The sequence below is a fragment of the Solanum stenotomum genome, chromosome 1, assembly GCF_019186545.1.
Source record: "Solanum stenotomum isolate F172 chromosome 1, ASM1918654v1, whole genome shotgun sequence".
Lineage (NCBI taxonomy): Eukaryota > Viridiplantae > Streptophyta > Magnoliopsida > Solanales > Solanaceae > Solanum > Solanum stenotomum.
In genome coordinates this window covers 81,665,765-81,681,692 of record NC_064282.1, presented here as the reverse complement: position 1 = coordinate 81,681,692, position 15,928 = coordinate 81,665,765, and the positions used below count along the sequence as shown (strand labels likewise).

Genomic DNA, 15,928 nt, shown 5'->3' with positions numbered 1-15,928 from the left:
ACACAAGACACTGAGATAGTAGACACATCACACAAAACATCAAGTAGATGACAACAAAGTACAAACAAATGAGCCAAAGTGCCAAACCAAATACCAATTCAAATAAAAACAGTAATGCCTATTCAACTATTTCAATTGTAGTTTTCTCATTATTCAAATCCAAATGTCGCAATGAAATCGTGAAATTAAGGTGCAATTTAGACTTACCAATTGCAGAGATTGAGAAATTGTGAATTGTGAGCGCCTGAGCTGAGCAGAGTTCTAATTCTGAGAGTGAAATTGTGACCTTCTGAGTTTTGACTTCTGAGTGTGGAAGGAGGCAGTGAGAGTGAGCGACTGAGTGTTCTAACTTCTAAGCCATAATTAATAATTCACAATCACTTTCTCATAAATCAAATCCAAACATCACACTTCATAGTGAAATCTTGAAATTAAGTGAATTTAAAATTTTGAGACTTACTTGTGAACAGTGAGCGACTGAGAGCCTGAGACTGGAGTAGGCTTGTGAAAAAGTTGTGAAATTGAGAACTGAGAAGAGTAAGACTCGAAGTCTCGAGCAGTCGAGCTTCTAACTTTTGAAATTTGAGCACTAAAAAATCAGCAAGATGAAATATGAACCAGTAAAATTGTGACTTGTTGAGTTGTCATCGTTACCTTGCGTCCTCACCTGAGTGACTAGAGTAGTCGCGTCTCATCGAATGCCGAGCAGTGGCACAACACTTTGTATCTTTGGAGAATTGAAGAAGTTTTCTAACCTAAGTCCTAAAAATTAAAAATCCTAACTGGGAATTGTGAAATAAAAAATTAGGAATAATAAATTACGGGTCTTATCAGGGTATCAGGTACCCCAAAATTTTGTCTTCCCAATTCGAACTCCGAATCGTTAATCCAATAAAATAAATTAATAAATCAAACCCTGAACCAATAACCCAATATCTCGACCTGTTATCCCAATAAACCAAAAATTGGTTCGAGTTAATGGTTTGACTCGACTTTTGAACAGGCCTAACGACCACAACGACGATGACGACAACAACAACAACAACAACAACAATAACAAAAATAATAAAAACAACGACGACGACAACAACGATGACGCCACCAACAATAACAACAACAACGACAAAAATGACAATGACGACGACAACAACGACGATGACAACAAAAACAACAACAACAACGATGACGATGACAACGACGATAACATCAACAATAACTACCACAACAACGACAACGACGATGACAGCAACAACGACAACGACGACAACAGCAACAACAACAACGACAACAACGACAACAACAACAACAACCACAACAACCACAACAACGATGACAGCAACAACGGCAACAACGACGACAACAACAAACGATAACAACGACAACAACAACTGCAAGAAGTCATTATTATTNCGACAACAACAACAACAACCACAACAACGACAACGACGATGACAGCAACAACGGCAACAATGATGACAACAACAAACGATAACAACGACGACAACAACTGCAAGAAGTCATTATTATTATTATTATTATTATTAATACTAATAATAATAATAATAATAATAATAATAATAATAATAATAATAATAATAATAAAGACAATTAATATGAAAGGGAAAATATCTTTAGAAGGGAACGTGCCTAAAAAGCCGAGGAGGTGTGAAATGTAGGACTATTCAAAATCGAATCGAAATTGATAATTCGAACCAAAAAAAATATTGATTTTTCACTAATAATGAGTTGTTGTTTTTGTTGGGTTCGAAAGTTATTTAGACGTCATGTGAAAGGTTACAATTGCAAATCATATTAGATAAATTAGACGATACATAAAACTATACTAAAGACATAATATTACTATATGTTTTGGCCAAGTGGCCTACATATTATAAAATAAATAAAAACATGAAAATTGTAGAGAGAAAATCTCCCATAAATAAAACTCTCTAAACGAATACACCGCGGATGCTATTATGTTCTTGATATGAGAAGAGAGGTCTTCAATTTATAGAGTTTCAAAATTTCCCTCAAAGGAAGGAATAAACCAAATATGAAAGAGAACTATATTTTCCTTTAAGGAAAAGTTCAAGCATTTTTGGTAATATTTTGACTTTTCTTTAAGGAAAAAATAAAACTTAAAATATGGTAAGAAAATCCGGGCAAAACACTAACTGGTTTAGCGATTCTGATAATGGATTTGATTTGTTTTAATTATTGGGTTATTTGTTCTAAACGGTTTGATGTTTTTCTTAACGGTTTAATCGATAACCCGATAGTTTTTATATATATTTGTATATAAAGTCCTTGACTTAGAGTTTTTTTAACAAAATGCAATTTGTGAACTCATTTGCATGGTTCATTTGGTTTGTCACCTTTATTTTAAATGATTTTTAATGATTTTTTTGTGTTAAATCTTAATAGTTAAATTGATAACAATCAATAATCATAAACCAATAATCTATAAGTCAATGTCTTAATGGTTCTATAACGATTTAACATGTCTACAAATCGAACTTCAAAATCGAACTGAACCAATTGATACGCAACCCTAGTGAAATGAAAAATTTTAGTGGGACCCACCTAATACTACGAAAGATTCAGCGAAAAAGGGTACATTTGTCTTCACAAAAGAAAAATTTACAAATTAGACATTACTTTTCATTTTCTTTCATTTACAATAAATTATTTCAGATTAGGACATAAATTAGACATTACTTTCCATTTTTGCCCTTATTAATTATTGTCAAATTAATTTTTATAATAATTCAAAGCAATCAAAGTTTCTTGAACTCATCACATAGAAAATCCAAATGAAGGGTGAAAATTGAAGAAAATTCTAAAAGTAGTCTTGAAGAGTGAAAATTAAGTTAATTTAAAATATGAAAAATGTCTCAACAATTCAATTATTTTGAAATGGAGGGAGTAATGTTTCCGAAAAAGGTATACCTTCTTTAATGAGTAAATTAATTTTGAAATTTCATCAGTCAATATGGTAAAATAGTAAATTCACTATGTCAATTATATTTTCTTAATAGGTGTATCAAGATAAAAATGAACAAGCTAGTAAATAGGGACAGAGGGAGTGTCACTTATTTTATACCACACATTTCAAGAAATTTTTTTTTAAACTCCGTGTCAAGTCAACTAACTCATACAAAATGAGATGGAGGGAGTTTTTTTTTTCATCTTATGTATAACTAATATAAGCATTAGTTATATACTCTATTATGTATTGACATGTATATTATTAATAATACATGAAAAACTATTATATTAATAATGTAAAAACAATGAATACATAAATTAGTATGGTTAAAGAACTAATTGCCCCTAAAAGAAATTCATCGTTTCCATCATATTTGTGGAAGGTAAATTCATCGTTTCCATCATATTTGTGGAAGGTATCTTTGAAAATAAATATTTTTTAAAAAAATCTACAATAGATATTATTTTTAATTTATCAACCAAACAATATATAAGAAATATTTCTACATAATTAATGCAAGCATAACTAATACAAACATTATTCATACCAACATTATATTAAACATTATTCTTACTTTCCTATTTCTCATTAAATGACAATATCAAGATAATTTGAAGTTATGGAAAAAAAAAGGTTCATGTCAAAAATGATATTAAAAAAAGGTATGAAATTTAATTTTTATATACAGTAAAACCTCTATAAATTAAAATAGGTGGGATCATGAAATTTTATTATTTTATAGAGATATTATTTAATCAATAAATCAATATTTATTAATTTAAAGAATGATTTGAGATTTAATGAAGGTTAATTTTGATTATATCAAAATCATTGTATCTTACTAATTTATGTATCATATTTATTGATTTCACATAAAAAAATATATTATACATAAAGTATAATGAATATATTAAAATCATTGTATCTTACTAATTATGTATCATATTTATTAATTTCACATAAATATTATATTTATTGTACATAAAGTACAGTGTATGTGTATGATTCATTGTAATATATTCTTTTGTTAAATGATTCATTGTAAAGAAATTCAAGAATTCAATCATTCATTGTAAAATAATACATAATGTTCATTGTTTCTTAATAATCAATTATTATTCATTGTATTTTTATGAAAAACATTCGATGTATAATGGTGAGAAAAGAACTATATAAGCAACATAGAAAATTTCTTTAAACCATATCAAAAAATGGCTTCCCATTTAAAAGGTGTCACAAAATCAACAATGATAGATCAAATACGTAAAACATTATGTGAGTACAAAAGAGATCATTCCATATGCACTCAAAAAGATTTACAATCGTGGCTTAATGAAACCTTTCATTTGAAAGTTAGTTAAGGTACAATATCAAACACACTCAAACGATCTGCTAAATATCTTTAATTCGACTGACTTAAAAAAGGAAAGGATATCAAGCGACACAAGCCAGCAAAATATCCAGACATGGAGAAGGTTGTTTATGAGTGATTTCTCCAATATAAAGACCGTGTAAATATAACAGGAGAGTTAAATTTGGAAACGACAATAGATGCAATGAAACTTTTATATCCTCAGCAAAATTTTGAGAACAAATTATATCTAGGCTGGCTTGAAAATTCAAGCTAAGACAAAGTATCAAGTCATTTGATCGTTTCGGAGAAAGTGGTTCAGTTGATATACAAGACATGGAGACGAAAATGGAATCCATAAGAACAAAAATAGATCAATTTCCTATGAAATATATTTTTAATATGGATAAAACTGATTTATTTTACAGGTTACAAACCGATCATTCTCTTGCTACGAGACAACTTGAAGGAAGAAAGCAGGACAAAGAAAGGCTCACAATTGTTATTTGTTGCACTGAAGATGAATTTGAAAAAAATCCGTTATGTATTATTGAAAAATATGCAAAGCCACGTTGCTTCAAAAATACCAACATGACCAGCTTGAATTGTAACTATCGTTCTAACAAAAGAGCATGGATGACAAGTGTGTTTTTTGATGAATATATTCGTTGGTTTGACCACAAAATGCATGGTAGACGAATTTTGCTTATGGTAGATAATTGTCCAGCCCATAATAGAAATATTGAAGGACTACAAAATGTTGAATTGTTTTTCTTGCCACCCAACATGACATCCAAAATTCAACCTTGTGATGTTGGGATAATAAGAGCTTTCAAGATATATTATCGTAACAGATTTTATCATAGGATATTAGAAGGCTATGAAGTGGACAAACTGATCCAACAAAATTAATGTTTCGGATGCTATCAACTTTGCAATTCCTGCTTGGACACAAATATTCAGCAAGAGACAATAGCAAATTATTTTCGACACAATAAAATTCATTTGGGGGATGCAATCTCAGAGAATTTGAATGAACCCACTTGTGTAAATGTCATTCATGAACTTGAGGTCGTGATTAATGATTTTGGTTGGCATAATACATAAACATGACCCTTAACTTGGCGTCAGCTGTCAAATATGACCTTTAACTTTGGGTGTGCACAAGTAGGCACTTAAACTTGTATAAAATTGAACAAATGGACACAATCGTCCTACATGACACCTTACATGGAAATTTTGTAACCTACATGGCATCCTATGTGTCTTATGTCATGTAGGACACGTGTGTCTACTTGTTCAATTTTATGCAAGTTTAAGTGCCTACTTGTGCACACTCAAAGTTGGAGGGCATAGTTGTTCGTTGAAGACAAATTAAGGGTCATGTTTATGTATTATACCATTTTGGTTACCACAATAAAATGGATGTCAATAACCTGTTGGATTATCCAGGTGAAAGTGATACATGTTGAGGTCCAGAGTTTAGAAGAAATTATGGATACCATCGTAAAAAACAATGTTGATGATGAAGTAGAAGATGATATTATACCTTTGGAACCAGTTACACGTAAGGAAAGAACTCTTCACAATTTTATGGTACAGTTCGAAAAGACAACACCGGAGCTCTAAGATGCAATAAGAAAAGTTAGAGATGAGCTTCAACTAGATTTAAATTTTAAGAAAAAACAGAACACAATAGAATCATATTTCACTAAATTGTCTTAGATATATTTGTACTTTTAAATAATTATTAATTTATGATATTAATGGAACCATATATTTATATAGGGGTCTTCTGAAAATATATTATCTTATCGAAATTGGTGATTTTTTCCATTGGCCTAAGTCGGGACCAGAGAAAATATTATTTTAAAGAGATTATTAATTTATTGAGTAATAATTTATAGAGGTTTTACTGTAATGTTGTTTAAATATTTAATTATTTGAAAGTGTGTATGTTATAATTTGTATTAGTTGAAGGTTGTTTTTGATATTTTAAAAATATATGTAATAATTTGACTCATTTTTAAGAACTGATTTAAAATAAAAAGTTTATTATCACATTCAAAATATAGAGATATTATTTCTCAAACCCAAAATGTTATGGAGCTAAAGTAAATTTTTTTAAGACAAATTTGGTTAAGTGATTTTATAAGAAAAAAAATCTAAAGTGGATGACCATAAAAAGGTTAAATGACTTTGCTATATAATACTTTATAGTTGAGTGATCTTTTGAGATATTTACTCTTATAACTAGTAATAGTTTAACATTTTAGTATACTTACTTTTTTTCCATTTGTTTGTTTGCTTTTAATTTGGCACGAAGTTTAAGAATATATAGAAAACTTTTGAATTGTGGTTCTAAACTAAAAAAACGAAGAATATATCAAAATTTTCTTTAATCTTGTGATTTTAAATATATCATATGAAATGTTTGAATTAAAAAGTTGCTAAAAAGGAAAAAAATCTTTTTCAAATGAATTAAAAGGAGAATATGACAAACAAATTGAAATACAAAGTAAATATATCATATTAGGCTACCTACTTTTGGCTTTTGACTTTTAAATCACATAAAAAAAAAGCTTACTCAAACATATGTACTCGCTCTGTTCAATAATAGTTGTCTATTATATCATTTTGGGATATCCAATAATACTTGTTCACTTTATGAAATTGATTGATAATTTTACACTTAGGAGTTGTTTGGTAGGCCGCATTAAAATAAATAGTCCATGTATTATGTATGGTATTATTTAGTACTATGTTTGGTAGGAATTTGGGCTAATGTATAACTAATCTATGGCTTAGTTATACCTCCTACATGGTATTAATAGGATGTATTACTAATACCTTCCATTTGGAGGTATTAGTAATACATGGGATATAATATCATGGGATAAGTCTATGTAAAGACAAAATATCCCTCAAATTATTTTAATTATTTTGTTTATTTTCTTGATTTTATGTTTTATATTTGTATTAGTAAATTTATTTAAATAAATTGGCTTACAAATTATTTAGAGAGAGTTGTCTGTTACTAAAAAATCCAATACAAATTAACACAATATTTGAAATGTGAGTTGTTTAACATTAACTAATTAAAAAGACAAATATATCACCACATGACGTTTGTGATCTTAATTGAATGTATAATTTGTTGCTATATATATATATATTTGTGTGGTTTTTTAATTATTTGTATTTTGAACAATTTATAAAATTGCATACATATTAAAACTACAACTTCAATTTTTATGTATAAATGTAGATGGTTTATTCAATTTTACTATTGTTTATCATCTTTTCAATTTTAGAAGTTGATAGTTTATCATTTTTAAATTGAAAATTGACATTTTGTAAGGGATCTATTTACTAAGATGACAATTATTTATCCTCAAATAATTTAAGTAAAAAAAAAGGCAAATATGACAACAAAATTGTTCTTCTCATAGCTAGTTAGAAGGGTATAAAAAAATAATAATGTTCGGCAATTATTTACTTTAACCCAATTACATAATAATTAAGAGTATAAATGGAAATGAGTTTTTTATGAAGTTTTAATCCAAACACAAGATGATGTGGGAAACAATGAACCAAACACTTGATAAAAATAAACTCTGCATTACTAATCCCTGCACTATTAAACCTTGCATTACTAATCCCAACATTACTAATCCCTGCATTATTAATCTTTATACCAAACGATCCCTTAGTTCATAATTTACCCGTATCATTAATTATATTCATTTTCATATTACATTTTTCAAGACATTGTATTTATTATATTTAAAGGATAATACAGTAAAATTATTCTTCTATTTATTATTTTTTTAGAGGTGTGCAAGTCAATAGTGGACAAGTATTATTGAACATTGGAATAACAAAATTTTGAACAATTATATTCTAAATACTTCCATAAAAATTGAGTGACATATAAGAAATAAATTGAATATTCCCTCTGTTGCTATTTACTTGTCTATTTTTGACTTAATATACCTATTAAGAAAAATAATACTAATTGATATAGCGAATTTACCATTTTACCTCTATTAATTGATAGAATTTCAAAATCAATTTACTCATTAATGAGGTTCAACCTTTTCTTCAACAACATTAACTCTCTAAATAAATTAAAGATATAATAGGTAAAAAATATTATCTTTTCTTAATTTGTCAAAAATAACAAGTAAAAATTAAAATTAGACAAGTAAAAAGCAACAGATGAAGTATGTGAGAAAGATAGATGTAAATTGAACAATTTTTAATTTTTGAAACGAAGTAGACGAGAAATAAATTCACATAAACTAAAGATTGAATGGGAAAAAGTACATAAAATTTGGTTCTTACTCTTTTGCTAAGCATCTCTTGCTCTATGTATATATAATCAATACTAACATTTAATTTCTTAAGAAGTCCTATACGAAATTTAGTTGTTTAAACTTCAATTTGGAGACGATCATCCCTTTTTCAAGCTCAAGCTTATGTAGAATTTTAAAGGACATTGCACAACAGAAGTAAAGAGTAAAACAGAGCTATGATGACATTATCATAAGCTAAATATAAAGATAAATATGAAAAAATGACGGTAAAAGTATTTAACTATCAGATGAATCATATCTGAATTTAATTCAATCAAAAATTGATTATTAGAATCTGTAAACTCTGCGGTCTGCATGACAAAACACCTTTAAAACAAGGGAATGATTAATTGCAGGTTCAAAGTTCTAACCCGCTCTAAAATTTTAAATTATTTCAAAACGGATAGGGAAAAAACGTAAAATATCCCAACCCTAAATGGAACTTCAATAAGGAGGATTTTCATCATCACCATAATCTAATTCTAAAAAGACATTAATGTCCGAATTAGCCACCACCGGAGCCATATTTCTTTCCAAACACGATCACCTGAAGCTTGTCATAACCAGCCAACACACCAGCACCAGCAACGGCACGGAGGACGTTAGCACCAGCACCCTTAAACAAAGATTTGGGACCCTCATTCTTAAGGATTTGGTTGAATGCATCGAACGAGCTCTTGTACTTCACTGCCTCACCAGATGTCATCATCATTCTTCTCCTAACTGTGTCAATAGGGTACGATGCAAGACCAGCACCATTGGTGATAAGCCATCCAAGAGCAAAGCTAGCAAAGAAACTATCCTGCAACCATCAAGAGAATAAAAAAATAGAATGAAGTCATATTCCAACCATAACATCCTAAAACCCAACTCCAAAGTAACAGGCAACAATCTCCAAGTATTGTAAGCATCTGAACATAACTATCAACATATGATATCATCACAAAATAGCAAACTAGCAATATGGGAAAATACCAAAAATAGTTGGATAACTAACCTCCATCTTTCCAGTCAACAGCACTGGCTTCAATGAATCATACATTCCGAAGTACAAACCACGGTACACAATGATACCAACACATGAAATGTTAAACCCACGGTACAGGCCAGCAACTCCATCAGATTTAAGTGTCTTTCTGTAGACATCAACCAACCCATCGAATTGTCTGCCACCACCTCCCTTCTTTGCAGCCTTGGCATCATTTGCAAGACGAGTACGAGCATAGTCAAGGGAGTAAACAAAGAGCAAAGAGGAAGCACCAGCACCACCACCAGATGCCAAATTACCTGCAAACCACTTCCAGTAGCCATCGCGGTCCTTCTTGAAGTTGAAGAGCCTCTTGAAGTAGTCCTTAAATGCAAAGTTCAATGCCTGTGGATCACAATATTAGCCAGCATTACATACTTCAAAAAATCAACAGAACAACCAGCACCCATCTATCTTCATATACATGAATTGTAGTATCAAATGTAAGTAAATGGTATACCTGAGTGGGGAAGTAACGAATGACATTAGCGGTGTTTCCTCTCCACAAGGCAGCAAATCCTTCATCCTTAATTGTCCGACTAAAACAGTCTCCAATTCCCTTGTATGGTTCTGAGAGTCTACCAGCCTTAATCATCTCATCTTGGTTTTGGATCAAAAGCTTCACACGCTCAATAGGGGCAGCAGCAGTCTTTGACACAGCAGCAGAAACACCACCCATGAGGAAGTCAGTGGCAAACGCTGCAAGTCCTTTCTCTTGTGGAGCTTGCACAAACACTGGTGAAGCATTTGCGGCAATCAATGAGAGATCCTGTGTGGCTTGGCATGTTTGTAGTCCGGCATTAGAGTAATTGCCATACGGAAAACGTCTCTGGGAGAGAGCAGGCCTTTGAATGCCCCCGTAGCGAGCATGGACATCCTGTGAAAGACTGGAGCTCAGATGCATCTGGCTAGCTACCTTCTGATAAACAGTTGGGTGCTGGTTATCTGCCATCACAGCCTAGAATAAACTCCTGCAAAGATAAAAGCAATAGACTTAGGTCTCTACACTTGACCTCAACAATACTTCTACAAATTCACAAACAAGACTTTTAAATTCCATCTTAACCACCAAAAGACATGAAAGCCACAAACCAAATACCCAGTTGAGTTCAGCTAATTTTTATTCCCATTACTAGCCTTGGGAACTCAACAAGAGCAGAAGTCGCTAAATACTGTGCAGCAAAAAAGAAACTTATTACACCATATCAAAGTCCTAATTTCTTGCATTTCGGCATGTTTGAAATGGTATTTTTCCTTTGAACTAAAATTGTCAATGAAAACCATCAATCTTGATTCTCAATAGCAATCAGCCAAGTAAATCTTTGATGTTTGCAGCTACTATCAAACCATAGGAAAATTTAACAAGCTATTCATTTGGACATGAGAAGATGAAGATATTTATAGTTAGATGCACAAAATATATTACATACTCCCTCCAATTCAATTTGTTTGCCTAATTTTCTTGGCATGGTGTTTAAAAAGATAAAGGAGACTTTTGAAACTTGTGCTCTTAGATTAAAGAGATGTACAATGTACCAAAATATCATTTAATCATGTGGTCATAAATATGTCACGTGGAAGTTAGAATTAAAAAGTCATCAAAAAAGAAAAGAGACATTTTTTTAGAGTGGACTAAAAAACAAAAAGCAAGACAAACAAATTGAAATGGGATCTCATATAAAATGGGACAGAGAAAATAGCTTTTCATTTACAATAAATAACAAATGATATATCTTACAACAGCAAATGATGTGGTCCCTTTGATCCACAGTGAGCAGTAACTGGCCCAACCCATACTAATGTTTGTAGTAAATCTCATTTCCAAGGTACAGTAATGAAGAATAAACACAATTATTATTAACTGATTTGATCTAGTCTACATATTTCTGAACTACTACATACACTAGATGAACCAAATCACAAGTCTGACAACATAACTTGTGAACACAAATACCAAATCATTTACTCAATAAATAATTTTTAAAAAGAACAGTAAAAGCTTGATGTACTCTGGTAAACAGCTGGACATCTTGACACAAAATGTATACAGTTTGTTCAAATGACATACAAATACCAAAACTCATTTTTCTTAACAGCACCAAATGACAGAATACTGTATTTTAAATCACATGAATAATCCTATCCTATGTTGCTCAGACTCTTCAAAATTATAAGTTGTGCATTTTTGAAGTATACAACACGAGTGCAGCAACATTTTTGGAGAATCCAAGTATATAGATCTTAACTACATAACACAGACACATCAGGCCACTCTAAACGCGTTGACCAGATCAACAGTGTGTACAGTTTTTATCAAATAACCCTAACTATAGTATATAGTTAAGTAACCGAATTCTAGATTATAAATCACACAACACAACTATATATTTGAATAAAAAATCGCACTACTCGTTGACCAGATCTATAGTTATATCGATAAAACAATCTCTCCTACACCAAAAACACAGCAACAGCACTGTAAAACACGAATCGGATCAACAAAACCGTAGATCCACAAACCTACAATCCATTTCCAATAAACTTACAAACAGATCTACGAAAAAAACTCAAAAATCACAAAAATCTAGACTTATCAAAATACTACAAACCTCAAAAAGAGTAAAAATACATAAAAATCGTTATATTTCACAGATCTAAGCAGAAAAAAGTGCTAAAAGAGAATCAAAATCGGATGATAGAACGAAAGAGAAAGCTGTATTACCTGCGTTCTACTCGCCTTAGAAATCGCTGCGACGAAACAGGCAATAAAGAGAAAGGAGAAGAACGAGGAGTTAGACGAAAAGAGGGTTCAAAGGGGGTAAAGAGAAGGAATATATATATATATATATTGGGTGGCCAATGACCTATACAAGAGATATTTTTCATGGACTTTTTAGTAACATTTTTCCTATGCTTGGCAGCACATGCTACACTCAATTTTACGACTACGCTCTCCTCGTGTTTTGACTAGATACAAATTTTTGGAGAAAAAAAAATAATTTATGGTATATAATAAACTCATTTGACTATGAGAATTATTTATTTTTACTTTATTTGAAAGTTGTCGTTTAACTATGAAAATTTTAAATATGAATTGTATATTTGGAATTATAAAAACACCCAAAATCTTGTTTTTACTTATCATTGTATAATATTTTTTTTCAAATTTTACCCTTTTTTTTATATAAAAATAATAATATTTAAATTAATTTCATGTTTTTGAGGAAAATTACAATCAAACAACTAAATATTTTATTTGCAAAAATTCTAATTAAATACAATTTAATTTTTAAAAACTTCAAATAAAGTGCTAAAAATATACGTAATAGTATATAGGGAAAATAGTCTGATATATCCTTCAACTTTGTCATTTAGTGCTTATATATCTCTCGTTATGATTGTGGCTCATATATATCCATATTGTGATACAAATAGCCCACATATACCATTTTCTCTAAGGGAAGTGAAAAAATAATTTAAATTTAATTTTTAATTACCTTTTTAAAAATATATATAATTCATATGGGGTATATTTGATCCTCCTTACACGTATTTTTTTTTTGACTTTTTTGTTTTAACAACTAATTTAAATTTATCATTTTGGTGGTCAAATTTATTTATGTTTCACTAATTTTCTTGTAAAATTTATTATAGATGCCCCAATTTTTTTTACAAATACAAAAACTAAATTACAATATAGCCGAAAAAAAATAATTTTAAATTATAATATAGCCACAAAAAAATAGTTTTAAATTTTTTCTTTACACTAAAGAATGAAAGAAAAAATAAGAATAAGAATAAGAAACTCAAATAATGATAATCAAAGAAATCAAAAAACAATTTAGGTATGAAAGGGATTAAAATATAACTTGAACACCCCTACATGATTTTTTTAAAAAAAATTAAGAGTCAAGAAGATAAATTTTAGACTAATTTTTTCACTTCTGTGAGATGAAGGGTATATGTGGGCTCCTTTTGTAACGGTAGGGATATATGTAAGTCATTTGTATAACGGTAAAGATATATATGAGTCACTTTCATAACGAGGGGTGTATCAGGTCTAAATGACAAAGTTTAGGCATATATCAGACTCTTTTCCCTAGTATATATATGGAAGTGGCTCAAAATTATTTTTTAAGGAAATTCATTACAAAGTGAATAAGGACTTCACCAATACACAATAATATGAGTTTGTGTTCCCTGCCTGTGTGAATTGAATGAACTCCAAAGTACAACCAACTTAAGCTGGTTTCCACCGATTTTTTTTAGTGTTCGATCATTTCTAGCAAAGTCTAAAGGACATATTCGTTGTCAATTTTGGATTCTGATGGAAGATACTGCTAAGGTTATACACCAAGTACACACGTGATTCTGCTCTGGCAGAAGTGCACGCACAATTCAGCTCTAGAAAAACTCCATGAGGTCCCAAAAAACTACTAATTTTGGAAAGTATCCACTCTTTATATATTTAAAGTGAACAATAAACATTTTTTTGTATGAATTTGAATAATCTACCTTCGCTTGAATATACGAAAAATGAGTATATGCATTATTTACCTAATTGTGATATAGTTCTTTTATCGGGATGTAATGGTTAATATAACTAGTAATGTGTATTTTTCTCACGGTCCAAATTTGACACTTAGGCCGTGACATTTTGATAACTCTCAAGTATACACCTTACAAGTCAGTATACAAGTGATCGTTGATCATAAAGAACCCAACGAGGTTGAGGTCGAATCCCACAGGGAGAGATCTGTTGAAGTGGGAGCACATTGCTATGGACTTTGTGATTGGATTATCCTTGACCTTGGGTAAGTATGATTCTGTTTGGGTGATTGTGGACCGGCTGACTAAGTCGGCTCATTTTACTGCGGTAAAAACTAATTATAATTCAGAGCAATTGGCCAAGATATACAGTCGTGAGATTTTTCGGTTGAATGAAATTCTTATTTCTATTGTGTCAGATAGAGGTACTCAGTTCACCTCACATTTCTGGAGTTCTAAGTAGGAGTAGATAGGTACCAAGCTTGATTTGAATACTGCTTTCCATCCTCAGACCGCTAGTCAGTTTGAGTAAACTGTTCAGGTGCTTGAGGATATGCTTTAGGCTTGTGTCATGGAATTTGGAAGTCATTGGGACGAATTCCTACCCCTTGCAGAGTCTTCTTATAAGAACAACTATCATTCTAGCATTGAGATGGCACCGTTTGAGGCTTTGTATGAGAGGAGGTGTAGATCTAATGTTGGATGGTCTGATTCATTTGGGGTATGACCTTGGGGTACATATTTGTTGGCAGACTCCATGGATAGAGTGAGATTAATTCAACAACGTCTTGTGACCGCCCAAAGTAGGCAAAAAAGCTATGTATATATGAGAGTTTCTGTTGTATCCTTTGCTATTGGTGAGGGTTTTTTGCTTAAGGTGTCACCCACCAAGGGTGTGATGAGGTTTGGGAAGAAAGATAAGCTTAGTCCATGATTTATAGGCCTTTTTGAGATTTTGGAGAAGTTGGAGATGTAGACTACAAGTTGGCCTTGCTTCTGAATCTTCGAACGCTCTATCCTATGTTTTATGTTTCGATGCTTAAGAGATACCGTCATGATGATTCCCATGTGATTAAGTGGGACTCTGCTCCTTTGGATGAAGATTTGTCCTTTGAGAAGGAGCCTATTGCTACCTTGGATAGGAAGACTAGGCAGTTAAGGTCCAAGCATGTTGATTTAGTGAAAGTGTAGTGGAGACACTGTTCTGTTGAGAAGGCTACGTGGAGGTGGAGTCCGACTTGCAGCGTAGATATCCTAAGATTTTTACTCCCTTCAGGTACCAAATTTTGCTTTCCGTTTGAGTACAAATGCGTGTTTTAGTGGTAGATAGTGTAATGTCTCATTTCATGAGAAATTACCTTTATGTATGAATTGTCCATTATTCCCTTCTCCTCAACGTTTTCATGCTTAGTATATCTTGCAAGGATAGTTAGTGTAGTCCCCGATGTGATAAGTGAGATTTTGGTGGATTTGAGACTTTTGAGTCGAATTATATTGGAATAGTTGACTTTGGTCAATATTATGAGATTAGAGCATTGGATGGTGACTTTGTCATTTCCATTGAGCCTGAAACATCAAGTTTGGTCTAGTAGGGTGGTCGGTTAAAGTCCCGACACCCTAGGCTGTGATTTGGGTATTTAGGTAAAAAATTGATT

At 31.2% G+C, this 15,928-nt stretch overlaps 1 protein-coding gene across 1 annotated transcript; it reads right to left on the bottom strand.

The window, feature by feature from the left end:
* Positions 1-8,920: 8,920 nt before the first annotated feature.
* Positions 8,921-12,568, bottom strand: LOC125874220 (ADP,ATP carrier protein, mitochondrial). Its single transcript, XM_049555067.1, has 4 exons — positions 12,448-12,568; positions 10,186-10,696; positions 9,696-10,070; positions 8,921-9,500 (listed from the first exon to the last, which is right to left on the bottom strand). Exons 2-4 carry the CDS (start codon positions 10,675-10,677, stop codon positions 9,204-9,206), a joined length of 1,164 nt encoding a protein of 387 aa, XP_049411024.1. The 5' UTR covers positions 10,678-10,696; positions 12,448-12,568; the 3' UTR covers positions 8,921-9,203.
* Positions 12,569-15,928: the final 3,360 nt, after the last annotated feature.